The sequence below is a fragment of the Zasmidium cellare genome (genome assembly GCF_010093935.1).
Source record: "Zasmidium cellare ATCC 36951 unplaced genomic scaffold M409scaffold_1, whole genome shotgun sequence".
Classification (NCBI taxonomy): Eukaryota; Fungi; Ascomycota; class Dothideomycetes; order Mycosphaerellales; family Mycosphaerellaceae; genus Zasmidium; species Zasmidium cellare.
Window position 1 is genome coordinate 1,717,411 of NW_022986945.1, and position 24,983 is coordinate 1,742,393.

Consider the following 24,983-nt stretch of genomic DNA (forward strand, 5'->3'; position numbering starts at 1 on the left):
AGGGCCAGCCAAGATCGATGACCTCCTGGTGAGCTACAGCAGACCGGCTGCAGTGCGTACATATGCTCACGCAATACCCTCCATCCGGCATAGAAACATCGAAGTCGTCGTTGGCCGGAGAAGACGCTCCCAAGTGCCAGGAACGAACGCCGCGGCACCGTTCGAGCCGCGAGCCGGGATCCGGGATCGTTCAGAACGCCATGCACGTGCTCAGAACCTCCCAAACCAGCACTGGCGCGACCACTAGTGCTCAATCCAGACCTCTGCTCGCTCGATTCGGCGCAACTCTCTGCATCAACTTTCGCAAGCGCTCAACAGAGTCGACACCATGGCGCTGGAGGGCGCAGTCGTGCAGCTGGGTGAGGCGTTGGCGACTCTGGGCTGGAGTTTGGAACCTGCTTAATCGCGCAGCAGGTAGGTAGGTGAGTGAGGGAGCTTTTTCTTAAAGAGTGAGAGAGGGCCGCGTGTGGGTTTTTCGTTCTTGTGTTGCTTTCATATTGCTGTCTCTCGTTCGTTTTACCGGCAGAGGTGTTTCCAAGAGCATACAGCCTCCACTATCGCTAGCAAGACAGAAAAACGACAGAAGCAAGAATCGCAGACTTCAAGAAAAACATCCATCCAAGATGCGGCCATTCACGCCCCTCTCCCTTCTCGCCCTCCCCCTAGCCCTCGCCCAAGATGCGCTCACCTCCCCCAAGCGCGGCCTCGTCTACGTGCAAACCGAAAACCCCAGCGACGACCACTACTGGACGACCAACTCCGACCTGACCTGGTACTACAACTACATGGCGACGCCCACCGCGGCCCTCTCCGGCACAAATCTCCAATTCGTGCCCATGCTGTGGGGCACCAACAACGGGGATATTTCGTTCTACACGACCGTCAAAGGGCTGAAGGACGGAGGCATGAACATCAGCTACGTGCTGGGTTTCAATGAGCCGGATGGGTGTGTCTCCGGGGGTAGTTGCGTGGATGCGAACACGGCGGCGCAGGTGTGGATGCAGCAGATCGAGCCGCTGAAGAATGAGGGGATCAAGTTGGGCGCGCCCGCGGTCACGGGGAGTCCGAACGGGTTTACGTGGTTGCAGAGTTTCTTCACGGCGGTGAGTACCTACAAAATTTCCCGGGAGGGGGAGTTCTGTGGTTGCTGATTTGATGTCCAAAGTGCTCCAACTGCACCATCGACTTCATCCCCGTGCACTGGTACGGCAACTTCGAGGGCTTCGCGAGCCACATCGGCCAAGTCAACGGGACATACCAAAACATCTCCTCGATCTGGGTGACGGAATACGCAGATCCCACGCAAGATCTGAGTGAATCGCAGGATTTCTACAATCAGAGCAGTTCGTTCTTGGATCGAGTGCCGTAAGTTTTGCTTCAAACACCCCATCTCTCAGACGACGTTATAGCTGATGATGGTGCGAACAGGTACATCCAGCGCTACTCCTACTTTGGCTCCTTTCGCTCGGACGTGTCCAACGTCGGTCCCAATGCCGCTATGTTGACGCAGAAGGGCGAGTTGACCGATATTGGCGCTTGGTATTTGGGCCAGGCTGCCACTGGGAACGTCCCCAAGGGCGATGCGACCAAGACGGCGATTTTTGCGAGTTGGGCGCTGGCGCTCATTGCCGCGTCGTTTTGCTATGTGGCATGATTCAATCGAGGGATGTTGTAATGATGAGATGAATAAAGACTTGGGGATATTAGACATAGATATGGATGTGCATGGACTGGGAGTTTGGGAGAGTTGGATTGGACATGTATGGAAAAGATGTATCTTGAATTTATGAAGAGCAAGATCAACAGCGCACACGAGCACGGCGATGGTAGAAAAGTGCTTTCTTTTCAGCCTCAGATCCTCCATAATCCCACGCGCGATTGTGCAATTGCGCTCCGCTGCAAGGAACGAGCCCACCAACATCATCATCGTGGCTTACTCACCGCTGCAGTGAAACACACCTACCTTTTTGTTGGCGCAGGTACCAGCTCCAACAACGCACGAGATCCTGTCAAGGAAGGCATCTGACGAGGGCTGACCATCTGCGAAGGTACGGAGCCACTGGAGTCTGGTTTCAGCGACGATATCGTTCGCTGTGTTGGCATTGTGTTGGCATTCAACTATACTTTTCTCAGATATCCATATCCTTGAGCCACGGTTCCGCGGAGAACCTGCCTCTCGACATCTTGCCAGGCGAATGGTATTGTTCTCTTTCTTTCACGGCGGCTGAAACAGTGAGGCGAGTGTGCGGGGCCAGGTCATCATCCACAGGGCGCTCCATCCCCAACAATCCAACAACCTTCTAGAAACTCGGCAGAATCGGACACCAGAAAAATACCAAATCCGTGGGATCCAAAAAACTCCCAAGCCGACGCTGGGCCGAGCGAAAGGTACCGAGCGGGAGAGTGGCGTTTCGCATCGCCGAAGATCGGAGGAGCCGTGGCGTTTGTCCCAATTCTTATACTTGCAATCGTGTAATTGCAGTGCTCAAGCATTGGACAAGACGACGCGCTGATACTGGCAAAGCGAGTGGGCGTCGCGTAGCCGAACCGATCATCCCCGGGATGAGTCAGGCATGAGTTCCGAGATGCGAGAGGGAAGGATCGTGAGCGACAGATGGGTGAGTTGAGTGAGAGGGCCGGCGGTCGACCCTTCCTAAATGCCAAGCAGCACACGACTGGAGGTTTTGTTTTTTTTCTCGTTGTGAAAGTATGACAGCAGCACACAGCAACGATCTTTGATGAGGAAAAGAGCCAAGAGATTCGTTGGCATATTTGAATTCCATCTCTTATCAGCGACTTCTCTGCGAATAGATCTCCTGTTCGTCCCGAAGCAGCTTAGGCTCGTTCTGCTCATGATAAGGACGAGATCCGACGAATCACACTCCGCAAGGATGTCAGGGTTGACAACCATATTGGGGAAAGCGCCCGTTCGCTCGGTACTTCAACCAGTGAGAGATTGTATTCGGACGGCAGCGGTGCACCAGGAAGCGCATCCTCAACGCGAACGTCAACTCTAACAATTTGCTGTCATCGCTTCCACTGATAAGGTGTATCTCATCAGACTCACCAATTTGTTTGGATGCGCGCCGAGAACGGTCTTCCCACAGGATGTGGCTTTTCGTCGACACGGGCTGGGGATCTCTGGGCATTAGAAAGCACTTCATGTAAGAGCGAGCGATGGACTGATGGGGGATTGATTGATTGATCGATCGCTGCTTAGTGTATCGCTTGGAAGCGTTGGCAAGTTCCGGACGCAGGGAGAAATGTGTGAGAGCAGGAAGTGTGTTGACGAGCACCGGTGTGGGATGGAACCAGCAAAGGCATTCATGTCGAAAAGACTGTTTCTGCTCTCATCAAGGGACCTGCTTCCGCCGTTAGGGATTGGGGATCTGGCCGGTCAGCAGGAGTTGTGTGTTGCTGTTGGCTTTGGTGCCAGGATCATCTCTGCACATGTCAATTTCACAAAGGAATCATGCCATGTCATGCACGCGATCTAGAGAGATCGCTCTCACCACTTGTGTCTTGCCATGCTTTTGTTGCTGTGTAGCCACGAGGCTAGCCCGTCCGCAGCGTCCAATCCGCACCGAGTTTCACCAGATCTCGGCGCAGAGCTAGTCGGGCGGTAGTGGTTCTGATAAGAGCAGTAGCTGAGGTTGGAGAGCGATCGCTTCTACGCACTGCTGCTGCCCTGGACTACTTGCCTGGTGCGTGGTGGTCGCGGTGGGTGCTTGGACGTTTTCGAATTGGCGGCGGCTTCTCTCAATCATAAGACCCGTTGGCCTCCGCGTTTCGAGCTCCTGCACCTGCTGGGTCCTCTCTGCTTTAGCCTCTGCTGCTGCTGGCTATTCTCTTGTTTTATACCGCCGCCGTCCACTCTCACTCCCACCCTCACCCTCTTGTTCCTCTGGTTCCTGGTCGTGTCTCTACTTGTCGGACGTGTCTCGCTCCGCACCCCCACGAAACTCTCCGTCAGCCCAGCTGCGTGCCAGCGGCTCCTCCAGCAACCCGCCAGACAGCCCTACCGAGGCGTCTCGACTCCGATACCGCGTCCCTGACGAAATCTCGCCTGCTGCGTGATTTTGCAGCGTCGTAAAAACAGCGCAGCACCAGCACTCACCGCGCTCGCTCGCGAGCAGCCCACCGCCAGCATGTCGTACTTCTGGGTTGGCCCGCCCGCCCAATTCAACGGCACAAACCCTGACCTCGGAGGCGATTCGAGTGAGTCTCAACCCCCAAGTTTGCGAGTGACGGCATTGGGAATTGTCAACATCACGTGCCTCAATGCCTCAAAAAGCTACCCAAACAAAGACCACAGACTAACGAGATATTTACTACAGGCGTCGAGAACCTCAATGGTTGGTTCGCGGCCGGCGATCAAGCCTACATCATCGTGGCATCCGCCATGGTGCTGGTCATGGTACCAGGACTCGGCTTCTTGTACTCCGGCCTCGCGCGAAGAAAATCCGCCCTGAGCATGATATTCGCCTGCATGGGCTCATGTTCCGTCATTACGTTCCAGTGGTATTTCTGGGGCTATTCGTTGGCGTTCAGCCAGTATGCGACGAATGGCTTCATTGGTGATTTGAAGAAGTTTGGGTTGATGAATACCTTGGCGATGCCGAGTCCCGGAAGTCCATTGGTCCCGGATTTGCTGTATGCCTTCTATCAGGTATGTGAGAGGAGAGTGAGGTGTTGGGCCAATGGAGTACTAATTCGTGTGGTAGATGCAATTCTGCGCCGTCACGGCCGCCATTGTCATGGGAGCTGTCGCGGAGCGAGGCCGTCTCATCCCCGCCATGGTCTTCACCTTCTTCTGGGCCACCCTCGTCTATTGCCCCATCGCCTGCTGGGCATGGAACATCAACGGCTGGGGCTACAAGTGGGGGGTGTTGGACTACGCCGGCGGAGGACCTGTCGAAATCGGCTCTGGAATGTCTGCGCTCGCATACTCGATGGTCCTCGGCCGACGACAAGAGAAGATGATGCTGAACTTCCGCCCACACAACGTCTCCCTCATCACACTCGGCACGATCCTGCTCTGGTTCGGATGGTTGGGCTTCAACGGTGGCTCATCCTTCGGCGCCAACCTGCGTGCAGTTATGGCTTGCTGGAACTCCAACCTCACGGCTATGTTCGCCGCCATGTCCTGGGTTCTCCTCGACTACCGCCTCGCCCGCAAGTGGTCCATGGTGGGCTGGTGCTCAGGCGCCATCTCAGGTCTCGTCGCTGCAACCCCCGCCTCAGGATTCATCCCCCCATGGGCCTCCGTCGTGCTGGGCATCTCCACCGGCGTTGTTGCTAACTTCGCCACAAAAATCAAGTACTGGATCAAAATCGACGACAGCATGGACGTCTTCGCCGAGCACGGCGTCGCGGGGATGTGCGGACTCTTCTTCAACGCCATCTTCGGCGCGACGTACATCATCGGCCTCGACGGCGTCAACACCGGCTCCTCCGCATACCCGGGCGGTTGGATCCAGCACAACTGGAAGCAGCTCTACATTCAAATCGCCTACATCGCCGCCTGCACGGCCTGGTCGTTTGTCATCAGCGCCCTCATCGCCTACGCCATTAACTTCATCCCCGGCCTCAAGCTCCGCGCGAGCGAGGAAGCCGAACTTCTTGGCATGGACGACGACCAGCTTGGCGAGTTCGCGTACGACTACGTCGAGGTGAGGAGAGATTACCTCGCGTGGACACCCACCAAGGGCGACCCGGAGAAGGCGGACGCCGATGTTCCTCAGAGCGAGAGGCACGGAATTCAGCAGCATAGCGATATGATCGAGGGTAAGGATCCCGCAGGAAGTGAGGGAAGCAACAGCGGGCATGAGCATACAGGAATTGGAGGCGATAGACATGGTGTTGCGTATGAGGAGATGGAGAAGAGCAAGAGAGAGGCTACTTCGGGTGGTCATTGAACGGATGTGCGCATATGAATCTGTGTTCGGTCTATGAGCTGATCTGAGAAAGACTGTTTTCGTATGGAGAGAGATTTAGAGATTTGTGAGAGATTTTTTATGAGTTTGAGATACCAAATAAGTATAGGGGAGAAATGTGAAAGCAGCACATGTATGTTCGAGTTCGACGAGATTCTACTACCATGACAATCACACTCTTCAACAACACTCTTCAACAACACTCTCCTCTTTACAGTCCACTTTCAACCAAACATGAACATATACCCTACAACACATCTTCGAAGAAAACACCCACGACAGCCTTCCAGGACCCCCATCCACACACAAACATACACAAAAGTCACCTGCACCCCAGACAGACAGACTTCACACACCTTGCTTCTGCCCCAAAGTCCAAACACACACCTCACCTCGGTACGTCACACTTCCCCAAGCTATACATACTTCCCGCCAAGCCCCCAACGACCCAGCTCCTATGGTGCCAAGCACGTACCTCTTATCAGTGCATACACTATGTACGGCAAATAGACGAGATTGCAACGCCTCATCGCCAGAGAGCCAAGGGATGGATCGAGATTGAATCACTTGGGCGGCTGGGCCGCCGCGGAGTGCATGATCAATTTGCGGAGAGAATGAGTGCTGGGCTTATCTGATGAGGTGTGAGTGAGTGAGTTGAGGTACTACTGGTTCCTTGTTGTACGGATGCGGATGAACGAGGATGAGGAGGGAGGAAGAAGGACGGGTAAACAGGGAGAGATAGGCTGTACGCGGAAAGCGGTAGTATCGATGCGAGATCTTCATTCATTTTCAGCGCAGGCGATTACAGGGTGGTCCTGATTCCTCGTTCTGCGATGAGCCAGCGACATCTGATCTTGAAGACTACTCAAAAGAGGCCTGAGACTTTGTCGCACCTCCAAAAAGACCCACACTCCTCTTATGAATGACTACCGACCTTTTATACTTCCCATGGCCGGGTGTCTTGAAGGCAACGACTCGCATACGCTCCATGACTATCCCTCGGGCGGTTCAATCGCGTTGATAACTAGGACGTCGGGGTAGGACTCCAAAGCGGAAACCGCTGGAACGATGCAGTTTTATTGTAGGAGCGCGTGGCGAGGCGCCAGTTGGGTTGTTGAGGACGTCTTTGAATATTTCCATCGGGTCTCTTCGATGTGCTGTGGCTTGCGAGCGATTTAAGACCGTCTCCTGAGCGAACACAACGGGCGATAGGAAGCTGTCCTCTAGATTGGCCTCGAAGAGGTTGAAGAAGAGTCTTTGGAAGCCGTAAGTCGCTCCCATCTACATCCTCAAAGACAATCTCGCAAAGAGACTTATTCGAAGTCTGCAGTAACTTCTAGGTACACGCGACCTTCTCTATCAACTCGTCTCAACTTTTGACCTTTCGACTTATGAAGGACCAAGAATGTGCGCAGTCCTGCCTAAGGCATCCAGGGGCCTTGGCATTCACATGATAAGCTCCGAAGGACTTCAGTCCGATCGCCAAAAAATATTTTTGCTCATATTCTGAAGAACACGGCGTCCTTTATCTTGGTGAGTGTATACTTGCAGAATAATTGCTAATGCTGAGGTTGACAGTGTCTCGCGCTGCGTTTTGACACTGCGCCCAGAACCTTCCGCAAGGCTATCGCTATCCCATCGAAGTGTCCTCGTCGTCCAGCTGGTGCGCGAATAGGAAGGCAAAGCGCAGCACAGTACAGCCCTGTTCGCAATATGACTTGAAATGGCCAATGTATCCGTCGCATGGCAGCTCGTGAAGACGACTGACGGGAGCTTAGGATCCCCTAGAAAGTTTAGGGCTCGACTCCGTATACAGCTGAAGGACTTCGCATTAAATAAACGCCTTGTCTGCAAAAGCTGAATTCCACTCGTGTATCAATCATCGGCAGGCTGAGGATCACCTAGAACGTTTAGGGTTCTGTTCCGTACAGCTGAAGGACTCTGCATTTTAAAAGATGCCTGGTCTGCAAACACTCGTGCTTCAATATTAGTAGTGATCTTCTTCACGGCCCAAAAACAAGACTACGTCTTCCCAGCTTCACAATGACGAATAATATCATGTCCAACCAAGCCGCCTGGCTCGATGGCAAGGGAGAGAAATTCAGAGTAAGTACAAGAAATCGTTTCCTCTTTTCCACCTTCAATTCCGCGGTTGACAATAACGTTCCAGGTCGATCAAAGTGACATTCCTCTCCCAGGACCCAACGACATCGTGATTCACAACCATAGCATCGCGATCAACCCAGCGGATTGGAAAATCCAGGCTTTAGGCGCGGTGTGGTTTCGAGAGTGGCCGGTGGTGCTCGGGGAGGATGTGGCTGGGGTCGTGCACGCGGTCGGCGAGAATGTGAGTAGGTTCGAGAAGGGGGATCGCGTGGTTGCGTGAGTACCTTGCTTATCCAAACTGGCGAGGTCTTTCTCTATACTGACAGACAGCAACAGGCATTGTGTATGCCTCGCAACCAACAAGCCAGAAGATGGAGGCTTCCAGCTCTTCTCACGAGCACCAGCTTCTCTCACCGCCAAGGTTCCTGACAATCTGTCCTTGACGCAGGCTTCCGTCTTGCCCACGGCGCTGGATACCGCGGGCCATGGTCTGTACGACAGTCGAGACAAAGGCTTTCTCGGTCTAAATTATCCAACATTGAGTGCAGCACCTCCTTCCGACCAGATCTTCCTCGTCTGGGGCGCTTCCTCCTCGACAGGTGCGTTAGCGATACAGCTCGCCACCGCGTCCGGAGCACAAGTCATCGCAGTCGCCGGCAAACATAACCTCGACTTCGTGAGATCCCTAGGCGCAACGACGGCACTCGACTACAATACTCCATCCGTCGTCGACGATATCGTCGAAGCCATCCGATCCACCACCGGCCATTTCGCCGGAGTCTTCGACGCCATCTCGACAGAAGCTTCCTGCAAATACGTCTTCCCTATCGCGGAGAAGCTGGGAGGCTGCAACGTCGCTATGACGCTACCTCCGCCTACGGATGTGCCTAGCACCGTCAAGGTGGGCAATATCATTGCCGTCAACTTTGATGTGAACGGGCCGCTGTGGGAGAAGTTCGTCACACCTGCGTTGGGACAGGGGAGGCTGAAACCCCTGCCGGAACCCCTTATTGTGGGCAGCAGGCTGGAGGATGTGCAGTTGGCCTGTAATACGAATAAAGCTGGCGTGAGTGCGAAGAAAGTAGTGATTCAACTTCAATAGACAGGAAACGTACTGGATACACCTCCAACCCAATGTCACACAATATACTCCCTCCAGCTCCCCTTCACTGCCCACAAGCACGACTAATGACTCGCTACCAGCGAACTCTCCACATACCGCCAATACGCCCTCGCGGACCACCGCCTCAACGCCTTCCCCTTCCAAACCATGCCCAAAAACGTCATCATACAAGCTAAAGACACAAACCCCGCCGTAAGAAAACAATCCTGCAGTCCCACATCCGTATACCACGGCGTAATCGCATAGCTAAACCCGAAACCCATCGTGTTACGGATAATAATCACGGAGGCCATGGACTCCCCGCTGATTTCCTTGAAACAGTCCACCGCGTAGGAGAGCCCGATGCTGCCGCCGACGATCAGCCCGAAGGTGAGCATCCCCAGCCCGAACGCGAGGCCAAGCCAGTGGATGCCGTGGGCGGCGCCGACGCCCCAGAGGATCAGGCCGGCGCAGGTGAAGACGCCCGCGATGGCCAGCGGCCAAAGCCTCTGCTCCGGCTCGCGGATGCCGCCGTTGCGGCGCGCGAGGCGCAGCACCCATTTGTCGGCGAGCCAGCCGGACCAGAGGCATCCGAGGATGGAGCCGATGATGGGGCCGACGTAGATGCAGCCGATCAGGGCGGCGGACCAGTTGTAGGGCGGCGCGGAGAGGACGGGGCTGGTGGTGCCGTTGAGGACGTTGTACCATGAGAGGTTGATGCCGTAGATGAAGCCCGACCAGGCGATGTTGGGGAATTGGAGGATGATGGGGAGGGGCCGCCACATCATCCAGAGGACTTGTTTGGGGGTGGGGCGGCCGCTTAGGCGCATGAAGGGTTTGAGCTTTTGGAGGTAGGTTCGAGGTTTTGGGTACGGGGATGTTGTAGAGGCATCATGCTCGATGGATGAGATGGGGACCATCTGGGCTTTCTCTGGCTTCTTGTCGTCGTTGCTGCCTGTAGAGGTCATGGACCTGGAAGGGTTCTGGAACCCTTCGCCCTCGATGCTATGTCGATAGTACGTTGTCTCTTCCATGCCGAAAAGGAGGATGAAGAATGCGAGCGCGGAGATCATAGCACCTAGGAACATGGTCCATCGCCAGCCGTACGCCACGTCGAACCAACCGGCAATGATGGGCGAAACGAAGCTCGAAGCAAACAGGACGAGGACGTACACGGCCATCCAGGTGTCTCGGTCGTGCGCGAAGAATAAGTCTGCGATGCTGATTTCGGGTAGAGACTCTATGGCCGCATTGGCACATCCAATCAAGATCCGATGAGCGTACCACTCCCCTGCCGACCATTAGCATGTTGTTACCCATAGACGATCTGTGCAACTCTTTCTCCAGTGCGAGAGGCGGATATGACACACTGTTCCATCATCGCATCGGGAGACTGCGTCAACGTACCGGCAGTTGACGAATAGGCAGTCCACACCATAATAGGCGTGCATATTAACGTCGAAGCCATGTACACGCCCCTCCTTCCATACGCCATGGCAATAGGCTGCCAGAACAAACACCCCCACCCAAGGAAGAGAAACATGAGGCCATTGCCTTGGACGAGATCAGCCGTCGAAATGCCCGTATCCCGAGTAATGTCCGCAATCACAGAGAAGTGCATTGTTTGAGGGATGCTGACTCCAAAGGTGTAGACTATGGCCATGGTGAGGGCCCAGAATTTACGGCGCTGAGACCAGTTCAAGGGGTCTTCTGGATCTTTGCTGGGCTGAGGGACGAGGACGATGTCGCTGCCGTGGACTCCATGCTGTCCCTCTAAGGTCTGGCCGGCGACGTTAATGAGATGTACGGTGCCGGGGACGATGTCATCCGTATGGTTCGTCATGGTGATGTGCATATAACGATATCGAGGTGAGAAGAAATGCGAATTGCGACTGTCATGAGTGATGAAGGCTTCAACGACGACCTTTCAATAGTCAAGCCCCTCGCAGGAACAAAGCTGATGGAGCGAGCTCTATCCCATTGCCCACGCGTTTTGGACCCGATTTGTTCAGTGTCATCCGCTGCAATGAGATAAGAGGGACGCCACAGGTGGTAGTCGTGTCTCTTTCTCCAGATATTCGCTTACGAAGCCATTCGAGAATCTATGTGTTCCTTGCGGATATCAAACCTTGTCGAGCATGTCCGTCGGCGTTGTCCGTGGCAGGAGCGTGGAGCCTGGCGGGGGAGACTAGCGCTGGTTCTGATCTCCGTCTTCTTTTGGAGTACAAGTAGTGGTCCTTTGTGCTACATTCAGGGTATTGAATGGAATAGGCTGGCCATCGCTCGACAAGGCTGGGAGAAGATTGAGCCTGAAAGTCTGCTCAGGCCTGCAAACATTGATACGAGACTTCTCCATTGTCCACAAGTAGTCCTACCGCGACGTGAACGTCGATAGCCTTTCTTCCGGACTGTTGTCAGGACAGTGGAATTACGGGCCAAGTAATTCCATGTCCTCGAAGGACTGACTGTAAGACATATGTCCGGGCTATAGGGAATGGTTTCACATGTCTTCTAGAACGACCAGCTGGTGGAATTTCTGCGCCGTAGAAGTGTCGCATAACTGGCAAAGTCGAGAGCGAGCGATTCCCAAGTATTTCATGGTCATCGTTCGTTATTCCTCGGGTGTTTCATCCCGCGATGAGAGAAGGTTCAGGGTAAAGTCGGTATTAGACTCCAAACCGAAGACTGCTGAAACGACTGATCCATTCTTAGGCCCGCGTGGCAAAAAAGTCGCCAGGTTGTTGGGCTCCTCGGTTTGGTCCGGTCTCAGTCTTCCCTCCCTGGTTCGTTGTCTGGAGGTTGATCTTTACGGCGAGGCAGCCGCTCGGGCGAGGGTATGCGCTATTGGCAGATATTTGCTATAGACTGCGATCAACAGGTAAGCTAAAGGCCTGCCCATGCCGTAGGTCGACATCACCAGCGTTAGAACAACCTTACAAAGGGTCGCATTCGGTTCAAGGGAAATGCTGGACTCCCAACTTTGTCGACTCGTCGTAAGCTTTCAACCCCCACAGGCGGCGTGCTGGTTGGGTATACAGGCAGGCTGTTCTCTGGAAACTCCCTTGACATCTGGATGCAGTCTGCAGGTACGTGTTAGAAGGAACTGCGCGATTCTTGAGCTAGTCTCGTAGCATCTAGAAGAAGCCTGCCCCAAATTGCAACCTTTGTGCCAAGCAACGCAGGTCCAATTTTGTTGTCAGTGGTGAAGAAATGCGTGGCGGTGACTCACCTATGCTTCGGCCTTGTATGCAGCACACTTGGACAAAGTGAGCCTCAAGCAGCCCGTCCACTGCTTATATGGAAACGCTATGATCCGGCAGCCACGGCCAGTTCAATCTGGGCTATAACTGCTGTCTAGGATCCTCGATGTCGTCAATTCCCCAACCGGGCACTGGGTCTGGGCGACCGCTTGGGTACCAGCACAATGTATCGGCGGACCCGGAATCAGACCCATGCCGTCGTCAGCGAAGAGGAGGGCGCCTCAGGTTGGGCATTGCTGGAATGAAGTAAAGGCCTGGAGCCCTGCACTGATCTAGCGTCATCAGTCTGCCGTCTCGAAACAGGCCAATATGCGGTCTGTCGTGGCTTCGCAATGAAGGAGGGCCAGCCATCCATGATCAATGCTCGACCACCGTTCGGATCGCTCGTTGGAGTCTCACCGAGAGATTGAATGGCGACAATGGATAGACGTCCTCTTTGCCAGATGAGATCGTCATACCACTGCCATGATAAGTCAGTGGCAAGAGCAAACTTGTCATCGAGACTTTATGTTTGAGCTGGCTCAATCGACATGATCCAGAAGCAGTCACTTCCACATGGCGTTACATATGAGGGCAGTCGGCGGATCGGCACCGGTGAGTGAGGCATATCCTGGTTGCGGGAGATGCGCTCATGCACACAGACGAGAGTCTCGTCAAACCTTTTGCAAGCACGTCCCTGAATGTATCGAATCGCCGCGAAGGAGCCTGTGAAGACATTTTCCATTTGAGGAGTTTGCTGTGGCCTGTGTGGTGCGAATGGCCGAGCTTGTCCGGGTAAAGTTGGTGTATCCATCTTGATAATCAAGAAAGCCCCCTTGCTTGCCTCTTGCCCAAGGCGGAGAAGACGAGGCTCAAAGGATAAGAACCCGGTTGCGTCTTACGAGAGCGATGTGGGTGCGGGCGATTGGCGCAGGTATTCCTCGCATACTGCAGTGCGACATGCAGTGGAAATGGGCGGCGAGATGATGTGCGCCATGGTGAAACATGCAGAACACCGCCGCGGACCGTCCTGGAACTGCACGATACGATGACGGCTGCGGTCGGAATCGAGGCTTTGTGTGGTGGTGTCGTTTCACGGCGTGCGAAGTGAGGTGCAGACTGAGTCGCCAGACGGGATCGAGTCGTGGGTGCCGAGCTTGCCTGCGCTTCGGGACGGGCTAGGTTTGATGAGGGTTTGGCGGGCCGGTCTTTTGAACAAGCCTCCCATGGGCAATTGGGCGGGCGGCAGAGGGTGTTTTGATGGATTTGGTGGGCGACGCGTTCAACAGGCTTCAATATCAGGCCCAGCAAATGGGTCGCGGTGCCGTCGCTGCGGAGGATGGTACGCAATTGGCGGCGCTAGCACGAGCAGCATCGATGGGTTAATATCACTACGCGAGCCGGGCTAAGAGCGCGAGGCCGTACAAGTACCCTGCCCATCGCCCGTCGCCAGTAGTGTTGCGTGTGTGTGTGTGAAACCGCGAGTGCTGCCCCTTTCCTCGCCGCGCCCCATATCACAACACTGACATATCGCGTCGAGTGTTTATATCAGACAGTCCGCCTCCCGCCAATGCCTGTCGCTGGTTCGAAGGCTGTCACGTGGACCACTGCGCCATCGGGACGACGACGATACACCAATCTCCATCAACATGGGCGAGATGATTGACGAGGTGCGGGCCCAACCGTCCTTCAGTTCGATACGGACGGTGAGCTATGCGGAGGCGAAGGAAGGTGCGCCGCCCAAGAGAGTGGCCTCGCTCACCAGCCACGCCGAGACCGAGTCCCTCCCGCGATCCTCCTACCACAGCTCCCAAACGGGCTCCGTCCGAGCCCCTAGCCACCACCGCCCCGTTCCCCACGACACCGCACCCTGGCCCTCCTCCGCCGCCGCCGACGTGTTCAAGCGCGACAGCGGCATTGCGCCCTCCATCGCCACTACCGAGTCCTGCCTCTCCGTCCCCGCCAGCGAAGCAGGAAGGGGCGCGGCCAAGGAGCCAACACTGCCGACCATCTTGGTGCAGGATGAGGAGCCCGCGGCAGGAACTTCAGTCGAGCGCAGCAGATCCCCGTTCGGGCAGAGGAAGGAAAGACTGCCACGCCGCCAGGCCAAATCGGCCTCCCCCGCGAGAATGAACCGCAACGACAGCTTCAAGGGCATCCAGTCCATCCTCCCTGCCGCCAGCGCCGATGACCTCAACCTGGGCGACCTCACCTCCGACAAGGTCACCTTCTCCACGCGGGGTAGTCTCATGTTTGGGGGCAAGAAGATGCAGGAACTGATTGCATCCAAGGGAGACGACAAGGCGGGGACAACAACACCTATTCCTGGGGAGGCTGCGAGGGAATATCCTAAAGATGAAGTGCAGCAGGATGCGCCGCAGACGGCTGCGTCGAAAGTGGATACTGCTCAGAATGGAGTGCCACCACGTGCTGGACTCAAGTCGGGCAGGAGGCAGCCGAGTATGAAAATGCTCCAAGCCGCCATCCAAGGCGGTCGGGTTCTGTCAGCCGAGGAAATGACCTTGTCTATGAATGTGCGAAGCATGTATGCTCATGGGAACGAGAATGCTACCGAGTGGATCAATGGTATACAGCCAATGGACGGACTCGTCTCCGGGAAGACCACACCCGCCACCACTATGAGAGACACCCCTACTCCCGACGCAATGAACGCAGACTTGAGTGTGTCCAAGATCAGAGGACCGGCCAGCAAACGATCTTCACGAACCTCACAAGTAGCGGACCCTCGTTCCAGCTATTACTCTAAGGAAGCCACTGAGCTCGCTGGTGGCATAGAAGACTGGCAAGATGTTGAAGGGCAGTATGTCGACCGCTATGGCTTTATACACCCAGATCGCATCGCAACACGCTCGTCAGGATCACCCTCGCGAGAACCTGGACGCGGCATGCAACGAATAGCGACTTCGCTACGAGTAGAATCAGATCAGCCACGAAAGGACCGGAAAATGGGCCGAGGAGCGTCTAGTACACGCTCTGCCAGGTCTGTGCCGCCCAAAGACAGCAAAGAATGGACGCTCAAAAAGAAAGGACCAGGCTCAATACATAGCACATACACCCAGACTTCCTCACGATCTCCGAACCCCTTCCGCTCACGAACCAAACGGGTGCTGGCCGATGCATCGGACATGCTGACTTTACCACCTGGTCTGGCCGACATTGATGAAGATGCCGACGCTGGTAAGACCGCTTCATCATTAAAGCAGCGAGAGTGGGCACGAGAGGAGAAATGGCAAAAGATGGCCCGCATGGTTCGCAGAAAGGGTGAGGGCAAGGGCGGTGGGATGCATTTTGACTTTGACACCACCGATTCCAAACTCATCGAACGAACATGGAAAGGCATCCCTGACCGATGGCGAGCGACCGCATGGCATTGCTTCCTTTCTGCGAGTGCCAAGAAAAGGAAGATTGGTGTCACTGATGAAGAACTCATTGGGCAGTTTCACAAACTGCAAGCGATGAGTTCGGCAGATGACTTGCAGATTGATGTCGACGTACCGCGAACAGTAAACATGCACATCATGTTTCGACGAAGATACCGCGGCGGCCAGCGCCTACTCTTCCGCGTGCTACACGCTGTCAGTCTCTACTTCCCCGATACCGGATACGTGCAGGGCATGGCCAGTCTCGCAGCAACACTCCTGTGTTACTTCGACGAAGAAAACGCCTTCGTCATGATGGTCCGACTATGGCAGCTCCGAGGATTAGAAGAACTCTTCCAAAACGGCTTCGAAGGCCTAATGACCTGCCTCAGCGAATTCGAAACCCAATGGCTCCGCGGCGGCGACGTCGCCAACAAACTCAACGAGCTCGGCATCACGTCCACAGCCTACGGCACCCGCTGGTACCTCACCCTCTTCAACATGAGCATCCCCTTCCCCGCACAGCTCCGCGTCTGGGACGTCTTCATGCTGCTCGGCGACGCCCCGACGAATAACGCGGGCTCCTTCGCCGGCGCGGATCTGGACGTCCTCCATGCGACCAGCGCCGCGCTCATCGATGCCACGAGGGAGATTCTGCTGGACAGCGACTTTGAGAACGCTATGAAGGTTCTCACATCGTTCGTGCCCATCAAGGATGAGGATTTGTTGATGCGGGTTGCGAGGGCGGAGTGGAAGATCAAGAAGAAGATGGATAAATGATGCAGCATTGCAGTGGACCCTCACGGGCATAGACGATAGCTGGAAGGGAGGATTCTTTTTGTTTTATGTTCATGTTTGTTTGACGAAAAGCATGGAGGGAGGACGAGGACATGGACGAGGGCTTTTTTGCTTGTTTTGCGTTTTCTTTTTTCTTTCCTTTTTTCGCAATTGAGATACCCTGAAAGAGACATTCGGATCATTGTGGAGCGGTCGGCGGAACAGTCGTTGCTTGCTTGCGCGTGTGACTGAACGAGACCTTTTGTTTTTTGGGGTGGAGGAAGAAAGCATCGATTAGATGGTGTTTTATTTTTAGATAATGTAATGTATAGAAATGAAGAGGGTTGAAGAAAACACTACGTTCCCATTCACCGTCACAATCCCGCGGGGTGGCTTTACTGTTCTCTATGGATGGATGAATGGATGGGTGGTCTTGTGACCGAACGTGCAGCTTCTGAGAGAGTTTACTGTATGCGTGAGAGGAAGCGCCGTACGTGCATGTGAGTGTGTTTCAGATTCTGCACGAAGGTCTGACCTCTGCGAGTACGTATGTATACGTATACATGCTGACAGACAGAGCTCCACTCCAGAACGGGTGGTATTGTTGCAGGAGGACGTTGTAGGGCTTGTTGGAGTCTTCTCGATTGGGCTCGTCACGAGGAGCATGATGGTGGAGGGGGTTTGACGTGGTTGCTTGTGGACTTTGGGGGATGGATTTGGGAGGGGAGGGGAGTGGTGAGGTGGATGAGGTGAGTGGGATTGGAGTGTTGGAGGGGGAGGCTTGGTTTGTTCGAGCTGGGATGAAGATGCGAACGAGTTCGAAGGCGCACAGGAATGAGAACGTTCCTTTCGATGTGATGAGGCAGACGCTCTTGGTCACAGGATAGGCGAATAGTGAGGACGAGTTGGAAATCTCAGGCCTCCTCTCTGTGGAACAACACATCAGCCAGATCGAGATGTGACATAGCCGCAAGCAGCGTCCCCTAAAAGAGTCGGATATTGGTGTGCTGAACGATGAGGGAGCGTCGAAGAGTCTGTCGGTGTGCGTGCAGCAACCATTCGCAGTGTCATCAGTGTCATCAGTCAGCAGGAATGGACTCCCATCGAAGAGTGCCTCGACCCGGACGTAACGCCGCAACTCGCACCTTCCAATTCAGGACAGCCAGACAGCAGTCAAGTGCACTTCCGCATCGTGCTGGGTTACCACAATCAGTGCTCAAGGACGTAAATCCGAAAAAGACTCACCTCCAACGACATCCAATGGATGAGAAGGATGATTCGCTTTGCCTGACAAACAACACATCACTGCAGCAAAAGTTACCGCTTTTCTCCTCACATCACACCCTCAGCGGACCGAATCTGCAGGGCAATCTGCGAGATGTAGTCATCCATACCCTTCAAACACCGTTTCGTTGCGTCGACGAAATGCAACATGAGCAGCCCTGCCTTGCCATGCACGTCAATAATCCACACCCTGATTTGAACGACCAAAAATCCGTGCTCTAGACGCTGCAATTGGTGCGCCGGACTTCCAACCGCAGACTCCAGCACAGAAAGCAGAATCCTTCTGTGATGGAGCGGTTACAGTAGTGTGGATGCATGCATGCAACGTCCTGGTTGAGAAAGAGGTCGTGTCGATCCGGATCGCTTCGTCTTGCTTTCTGAGCATATCTCCGCTTTCTTCAGCTAGCCAGGTAGCCGTGTTGTTGATCTTTTTTGGCTGCAGACGGGGATATTGGTTCTAGAAGGAGTGGGTGTAGGTCACGATGGCAGGGCAAGTCTCGTTCTGGCCTGTTTTTTCTTGCCGTCGTCGGGAATGTTCGCGATATAGTGTTGGTGTTGACTCTTTGGTGAGTGCTTGCGCGGAGAAATGCAGCATATGCTTTTTGTTGTTGGTCTGTTTCATAGGCAATCCGTCCAAACTCTCCGTCGTGGCTGCCGCGCGTAATTTTCCGGTGGTCGACTACTATGACCGTCGCGTTGACGAAATTGGTTGATCTCGTGATGTTGTCGACCGTGTACGGTAGCGACATGAAGTCGGCCCAACTCTCGCCTCTCGAATTTCTCGCACGCCTCCAGCGAAGCGAAGACAGCCTTGCCAATTCTCTCGCCTTCTTCATACACGAATCCTGGTAACTGGGTCTACCAACAGTCGTTGGCGTGTCTCAGATCCGTCAACGGCCAAAAATCCAACGTCGCCAACGGCTGGCAAGCGAGAGCCGGCAATCACTTTCCGAAACGGCCAGTACGGTCCTGCCAACTGCCTTATCTTGTGCTGTACAAATCGTCTTGTACACACACCTCGCCAAAACCTCCTCAGCGGCGGACAATTCCTGGTCGTGACCTCGCGTCGAGATGACATTGTTGTCGTAGATCTCTCGCCGAATCGAGTAGATCTGCCGTGGTCTTGGGCAAGACGTGCGACGGGCAGATTTGAGGTGAAGACGCACGCGACGAGCAGAAGCGGACACGTGCAATAAGCTTTGCAAGGATCGTCCGACCGCACGATGGAGCTGGCCTCATCCTCGATCTGAAGAGGCCCAGACTCGCGCGCGCATCTTTTCGACGACAGCTGGCCTGATGTCCGCCGTTTGCGTTGCCTGATTGTCCATGCTATCTCGGGTTGCAGGGGTCGAGTAGTGAGCGGCATCTCCAACCTGATGACTTCCACCACGACGATCTAACCAGCGCACAACCCAATGGGAGCAGACGGTTGACCTTCCTCATGCGGGCAGTCAGAAGCTTGTCGATGAAACGCCTTGTCCGCTTCCGCACCTCCCACACGACCGTTGCCCGCCTGATTGGCAGAGGGGAGAATGGCACTCCTCTGCCCAGCCGCAGCAGCCCAACTCGAGTCTGTAAACGAACGGTGTCACCGTTCCGCCACACGCCTGAATGGGACAGGAATGGCGGTGTAGTGTGCTCGTCGTGAGAGTGCGCGCGCTGTTTGGAGCCCGTTTCAAAATCGCTGCTGTGTAGCTGTGGCTGCCCGGCTATCGTGTTGCACTGGAGCTGCATCAGAGCGAGGGCCACACCTTTTCTCACACTAACCCTCTGCCGGCAGTCTGGGCCCTACCTGCTTCTTCAGCGACGCAGCAGCAGCGAAATGACTGAAGGGGTAGCTGGATGGGGCGGGTCGTCATACGCTTTCGTAGGCGCGGCGTTTCAAGTTGACTCGAACACAGCTCGAAGCGGATGACGAGAAAATTCCACGGCTTGATCCTCATGACTGCATTACCGTTAATTGTTGCGCTGCTGCAGCTTGTCGCATGCAATATAACGTTGCAATAGACGGGCGGCCCTGCCAACCACCAATGCCCGCGCGCATCACGAGCAGCCTCGTGGTTAGCATGCCGGTTGCGTCAAGCCCAGCGACGCCTCCTCCAGTCTGCTCGCCCACCATCGGCGTATTTGGCCGTCAGAGGCGTTGTGGTCCGCCAGTTTGGGCAGCATAGCTCGCACCTCACAGTCAATCGGCAGCCAGTCCGCGGGTAGACCCATTGTTGGACTTCCTGGATGCGATGCTGGGAGCTCGTGATGAGAGCCTCCAGCGCTGTATGAGCGACTAGCATGTCGCCAGCCTTCCTGGTCCGGAAAGGCGCGCCAAGTCCACATGTCTCTTTGCAGTTGTAACGGCCTGTTTCAGCAATTGTTCACGAAGCCGCAAGCGACATTTGCGGCAGAGCTTGTCCCCATCGCGCGGCGTCTCGTGTGCTGGCGTGGTGGGTGTGGTCGAGCAGCGCAGCGCAGCACCTGGCGATGATGAGATTGCTGCTCCGTGATGTGACTCGCCCTCGTCCCCTCCGCTGCGATCGACGACATGCATTGTCGACCCGCTTTGTGCTGAGAGCGTGACCGGACGGCGCCCACGACGACCACCGGGCAAGCAGCAGCGCTGCCTGCAGTCCGTCACCCAGATTACCACTGCAGCAGTCGCAGCAGCAGCACTCGAGCTACCTGACCTGACCTACTGCGATGGCTTGTCCGGCCGTGCCCATGCCGCAGCCACTCTGTTCAACTGGCCGCCATCGAAACTCTTGATGCCCCCGGACTGGCATTGCCGTATTTCCTGCCGCACTTATCATCTGCGTCCTGCTGCGCGCAGTCGCTATTGTTCCCTCGCATCACCACCACCACCACTGCGCCCGCGCCCACGCTCAGCTGATCTTCGTCCTGGCCCCCTCGAACGCCGACACCCTCATTCGTTGTACGCCCTCACTAGCCGGAGTCGTCGGCGGGCATCCGCGCTCGAGTTGGGGATCAGCCTGGCATTTGCTGTCTTCAGCTCGCGCACGCCGGGTCTGGGCTGCGCAGGTCGTCGTCGACGTGGGCAGGACGCGTTCAGACGACTTGACTGGCCGCAGCGTCGCCTTGCAATATTCGGTCGAATTTCCGCATCAGCGAGCGCAGCTGGCCCGTCGTCTCGCAAAGCCCCAATCAGCGACCCAATCACCGCGCAAACGCCCGTTGATCGACGGTTTGGCAGGGTCTCCGTGTGGGAGCTTAGCCGGCGCTGCGACGTTTGTTCCACCAATTCGGCTGACCTGAGGCAACGTCACACGTGGTTCTCATTCACGACTAGTATGTAACTACCGTATGTGCCTCTCTGACTACCGCTGCTGCTGCTGCTGCTGCTGCTCCCTGCCACCGCCCATGCTCTACGTACCCCTCGCACTGCAACTCTCGACTTCCTGCTTGGGAACTGAGCACATGCCCTGCCGCCACACCACCTCCTCCCCCTCGACTTCTCCCCCTTCGTTCCATCGTTCCCTGTCCAATGTCGCTCACCATCTCTCAGCCCATACGGACTGAGTTCGGCCACAGATTCACCCATGAGTTCAACCCGAGGATCTCGATTGCCAAGTCGCGCTTCTCCCCCAAGCCACGGGTCGACTCTCCCTCCCCGGTGAGCTCGCTGCGGGTCAGCGCCACCCCGTCCGACGACCACAAGATGTCGACTCCCCATCCTCACCGGGGCCTCCCTCCCCCGTCCGCCATGGCCCTGCCTGACCCCATCAGGAGAGACGGCCCTCCTCCATCCCTCACGCAACCTTGGACGGGTGCCATTCCTGCACCGCCGCCCCAGTGGCAGGGACAGGAAGACTCGATGCGCAACTGGCTTGCAGCAAGGGCTGAGGAGGACAAGCGCAAGCAGGAAGAAGAGCGCACGCGGCAAGAGACGCTCAAGCTCGAACAGCGCAAGATCGAGCAGTCCATGTTGCGCGAGTCGTTACAAGGCGGCGTGCCGCCTCCTATGATTCCATTCATCTATGCGGGCATGGGTGGCAGTCTGGCGAACGTTAGCGTGGAGTGGTTACAACAGTATGCCGGCCAGCTGCAGGCAGCACAACAGCAGATTCAGCAAACCTCGCCAGACATTCGAAGGGACCAAGGCCGGTTGATTGGTCCTCCTCCAGCATATCCCGTGGCTCAACCAACGCAGCAGCAAGTCCTGCCAAGTCAGCATACCGAACATCCCCCACCCCCACCAGGTCCCATCCAGACGACGTTTTCGGCATATCAACCCGTTGCGGCAAGACAGCAGCAGACTTCGGCTCCCCGATCGGCCACGCACACGCAGCTGCCAAGGCTTACGACAAACGAAATGTACGTTCACCAACCTCCACCAGCGGGCGCAGGAAGCGCGCATCCTCTCCAGCAGAGTCAGACCATCCAACAAGACCAGCCATCGTCGTCACCGTCGATATACTTTCATCACTGGGTACCGCCGAGCGAATCCAAAGGTGGCAATCCACCCCAAACTCCGGCGAGCAAAGGCGACCCGCATTCGGCGCATCCGAGCTCGTCGATCCACGAAAGCGAGTTCAAAGATTCGCCGCGCAAGCGCAAAGCCCAAGGCGGACACCAACCCAACCCACCACCCTCGGCTGGACCGCAATATACTTCACCTTCATTCTCCACAACAAGCTCCGCATCGGGTCGGAAAGGTGGTCATACGCGGTCCCGCAGCAACGCGTCAGCCGGACGCGATCCGGATAGCAGACCAGACAGTCGACGCGAGGACCTAGGGCCGCCGCAACCTCCTCCTCCACGGTCGTCTCATCCTGATTCCGGCAACACCAACACAAGTGACGAGTCAGCGCGACCTCCCTCGCGAGCGCAGCAGCAGGAGGAGTCGTCCGGACCTGACATCCACCGGGAACGGGAAGGCCGGACGGAGGCTTCGCGGCCAGGATCCAGCTGACATACATGACAGGAATGTCACGCACCATTTATAAACCACCATGACGACCGGAATATAGACCTCGTGTTTTGGATTTTGCAGATGGAGGGATATTTTTGAAGGCATGAGAAACATCGCATTTGCATGGAGAGGCAGGGATCAAAACACCGGACATTTTGTTGTTCCCCTTCGAGCAACCTGCACATGTTACAGAGATGAGAAGATTTCTTGCATATTCCTGGGCCTTGGCATTCTGAATCGAGATACCCCGATTATTTTGTGGAGTCGAAGAAGCTTTGTTGCTTAGAGGGCGTGAATCCAGAAGACGCCTGTTGGCGTTTGTGTTTGGCGGCAGGAGGAGGGAACGAGAAGAGGAACGTGTACTTAGCAGCGACACTAGCATCTGTACATGCAAGACGCCATTGAATGGCTGCAGAAGAGGCTTGAATTTCAAGGCCGTTTCTAAGACGTGAGGTGTGCTGTTCGTAGAGGAGAATGAGGGGACGAAGTACCGGGGTTTTGAGAAGAGGGATGAGGTTGAAAGGGCGAGCGAGCGATCGCACGGTTCTACTTATCTGCCTGCCTTGTTATTGTGGTCGTGAGCCATTGGGCGAGTTTCAGTCCACTTTGTTCCGCCAAGCCTTCTAGAAGTGCGCTATCAACCTTCGTCAGTGCGGGATGCAGCAGAGAGCTTTCTTCCTACGAACGACATTGATGGAGTCTTAACTATACCTCCGCAGCAGAGGGCCACGTTCATTGTCAATGCTTCTGCGAGCAGCTGGGAGACCACTGCTCGCGACATTGACGACTGCGTCGAGATGTAAAGCCATACCATCTCCACGAACCCTCAACCCGACTCCATACCTCCTCACCACACCCACCCCTCTCCGCGCAGCATCCTCCTCCTCCTCCTCCTCCACGCGCTGGAAAACCCGCCAATCCACCGACGCCTACGCCCGCTCCGCCAAGCTCTCCGGCCTCAAATCCCGCGCGGCCTTCAAACTGCTCGAAATCAACGACAAGCACCGCCTCTTCCGCCCCGGCGACACCGTCGTCGACCTCGGCTTCGCGCCGGGGAGCTGGAGCCAGGTCGCGGTGAATCGCACGAGTCCTGGGGGTAGGGTGGTGGGCATCGATGTGATACCCGCGCAGCCGCCGCGGGGCGCGAATGCGCTGCAGGGGAATTTTTTGAGTCGGGAGATTCGGGAGGAGGTGAGGAGGTTTGTGGGGGATGTTGATAGGGGGCGGGTGAGGAGTGGGGTTTTTGAGGGGGATGAGGGGAGTGGGTTCGTGGAGTTGGAGAAGGCTGCGGCGAAAGAGGAGAATGTGGAGGATGTTGGTGGGAGGGATGAGAATGAGGACACGATGATGGGAAGGACGGTCAATGTGGTGTTGAGCGATATGTCAGAACCCTGGCCTTTGGTCACGAGTACGTGGATCAAGAGCGTGTCTAATCCCCATCGCAGGATGTTGAATACGAGTGGTATTGCGGCGAGAGATCATGGGGGGAGTATGGTAAGAGTTCACCCGTCCACTACACATCTCCACAAACAAGACGTAAAATTAGGTCAAGACTGACAGTTCATGGCGATATCAGGACCTCTGCATGGCCGCCTTGACATTCGCATACGACACTCTGGCCACCGGCGGACACTTCCTCTGCAAGTTCTATACTGGAGCTGAGGACCATGCATTGGAGCTGCGGTTGAAGAAGTTGTTTGAGAAGGTCCATCGGATTAAGCCTGATGCTACTCGTAAAGAGAGCAAGGAGGCTTATTTTGTGGCTCTGAGACGGAGGGCTGCGATTGGTCGTGAGGATGTGCTTGGTGAATGAACGGTTCGATTGAGGTGCTCTTCTGAGGACGCTGCTGCACAGTTCTGGCCTCCTGGACCCAATCCACGAGCTTGCTCCGACTGCCCGGATGTCGACTGCTGTAACATTCAGGCCACTCCACGATGTCTGGCGCTGGCGGGTTTTGACAAGTCTCCGGCCTTACTAATGGCACGACGATCCGCGCGGCTCTTCAGACAGCCGATATGAAATTCCGTGTCTAGCAGAATGGTGCCTAAAGTAACAGCAAGGCTATGACACTATGCACCACACAAAAGCCTTCCAGACTTACTTCATACGGCAGGAGCTGGTCTTGGCATGAAGGATCAAACCGTTCGGCAGCTGCCGGTGCCTGACGCTAGGCTTTGAATGGGTCTCAGTTGAATGGGAACGATGACATTGTTTCTCTTCAAGACGGTGTCTTGTCG

At 55.6% G+C, this 24,983-nt stretch overlaps 7 protein-coding genes across 7 annotated transcripts; 6 read left to right on the forward strand and 1 right to left on the reverse strand.

The window, feature by feature from the left end:
* Positions 1-623: 623 nt before the first annotated feature.
* Positions 624-1,654, forward strand: M409DRAFT_62219 (glycoside hydrolase family 128 protein; the record flags this gene model as incomplete). The annotated part of the gene is made up of 3 exons (XM_033815074.1): positions 624-1,103; positions 1,166-1,365; positions 1,429-1,654. 3 exons carry the CDS (start codon positions 624-626, stop codon positions 1,652-1,654), a joined length of 906 nt encoding a protein of 301 aa, XP_033674944.1.
* Positions 1,655-4,148: 2,494 nt separating this feature from the next.
* Positions 4,149-5,918, forward strand: M409DRAFT_16330 (uncharacterized protein; the record flags this gene model as incomplete). Its single annotated transcript, XM_033803579.1, has 3 exons — positions 4,149-4,218; positions 4,338-4,669; positions 4,725-5,918. The coding sequence occupies 3 exons, from the start codon at positions 4,149-4,151 to the stop codon at positions 5,916-5,918; spliced, it is 1,596 nt and encodes a 531-aa protein (XP_033674945.1).
* A 2,076-nt stretch (positions 5,919-7,994) lies between these two features.
* On the forward strand, positions 7,995-9,144 carry M409DRAFT_62221 (uncharacterized protein; the record flags this gene model as incomplete). Its single annotated transcript, XM_033815075.1, has 3 exons — positions 7,995-8,042; positions 8,107-8,318; positions 8,379-9,144. 3 exons carry the CDS (start codon positions 7,995-7,997, stop codon positions 9,142-9,144), a joined length of 1,026 nt encoding a protein of 341 aa, XP_033674946.1.
* An 83-nt stretch (positions 9,145-9,227) lies between these two features.
* M409DRAFT_62222 (uncharacterized protein) lies at positions 9,228-10,987 on the reverse strand (the record flags this gene model as incomplete). Its single annotated transcript, XM_033815076.1, has 2 exons — positions 9,228-10,435; positions 10,552-10,987. The coding sequence occupies 2 exons, from the start codon at positions 10,985-10,987 to the stop codon at positions 9,228-9,230; spliced, it is 1,644 nt and encodes a 547-aa protein (XP_033674947.1).
* A 3,045-nt stretch (positions 10,988-14,032) lies between these two features.
* On the forward strand, positions 14,033-16,543 carry M409DRAFT_62223 (uncharacterized protein; the record flags this gene model as incomplete). Its single annotated transcript, XM_033815077.1, has 3 exons — positions 14,033-14,114; positions 14,149-14,278; positions 14,350-16,543. The coding sequence occupies 3 exons, from the start codon at positions 14,033-14,035 to the stop codon at positions 16,541-16,543; spliced, it is 2,406 nt and encodes an 801-aa protein (XP_033674948.1).
* Positions 16,544-20,153: 3,610 nt separating this feature from the next.
* M409DRAFT_48945 (uncharacterized protein) lies at positions 20,154-22,745 on the forward strand (the record flags this gene model as incomplete). Its single annotated transcript, XM_033811087.1, has 3 exons — positions 20,154-20,262; positions 20,474-21,060; positions 21,123-22,745. 3 exons carry the CDS (start codon positions 20,154-20,156, stop codon positions 22,743-22,745), a joined length of 2,319 nt encoding a protein of 772 aa, XP_033674949.1.
* A 741-nt stretch (positions 22,746-23,486) lies between these two features.
* M409DRAFT_48946 (uncharacterized protein) lies at positions 23,487-24,558 on the forward strand (the record flags this gene model as incomplete). The annotated part of the gene is made up of 2 exons (XM_033811088.1): positions 23,487-24,239; positions 24,292-24,558. The coding sequence occupies 2 exons, from the start codon at positions 23,487-23,489 to the stop codon at positions 24,556-24,558; spliced, it is 1,020 nt and encodes a 339-aa protein (XP_033674950.1).
* Positions 24,559-24,983: the final 425 nt, after the last annotated feature.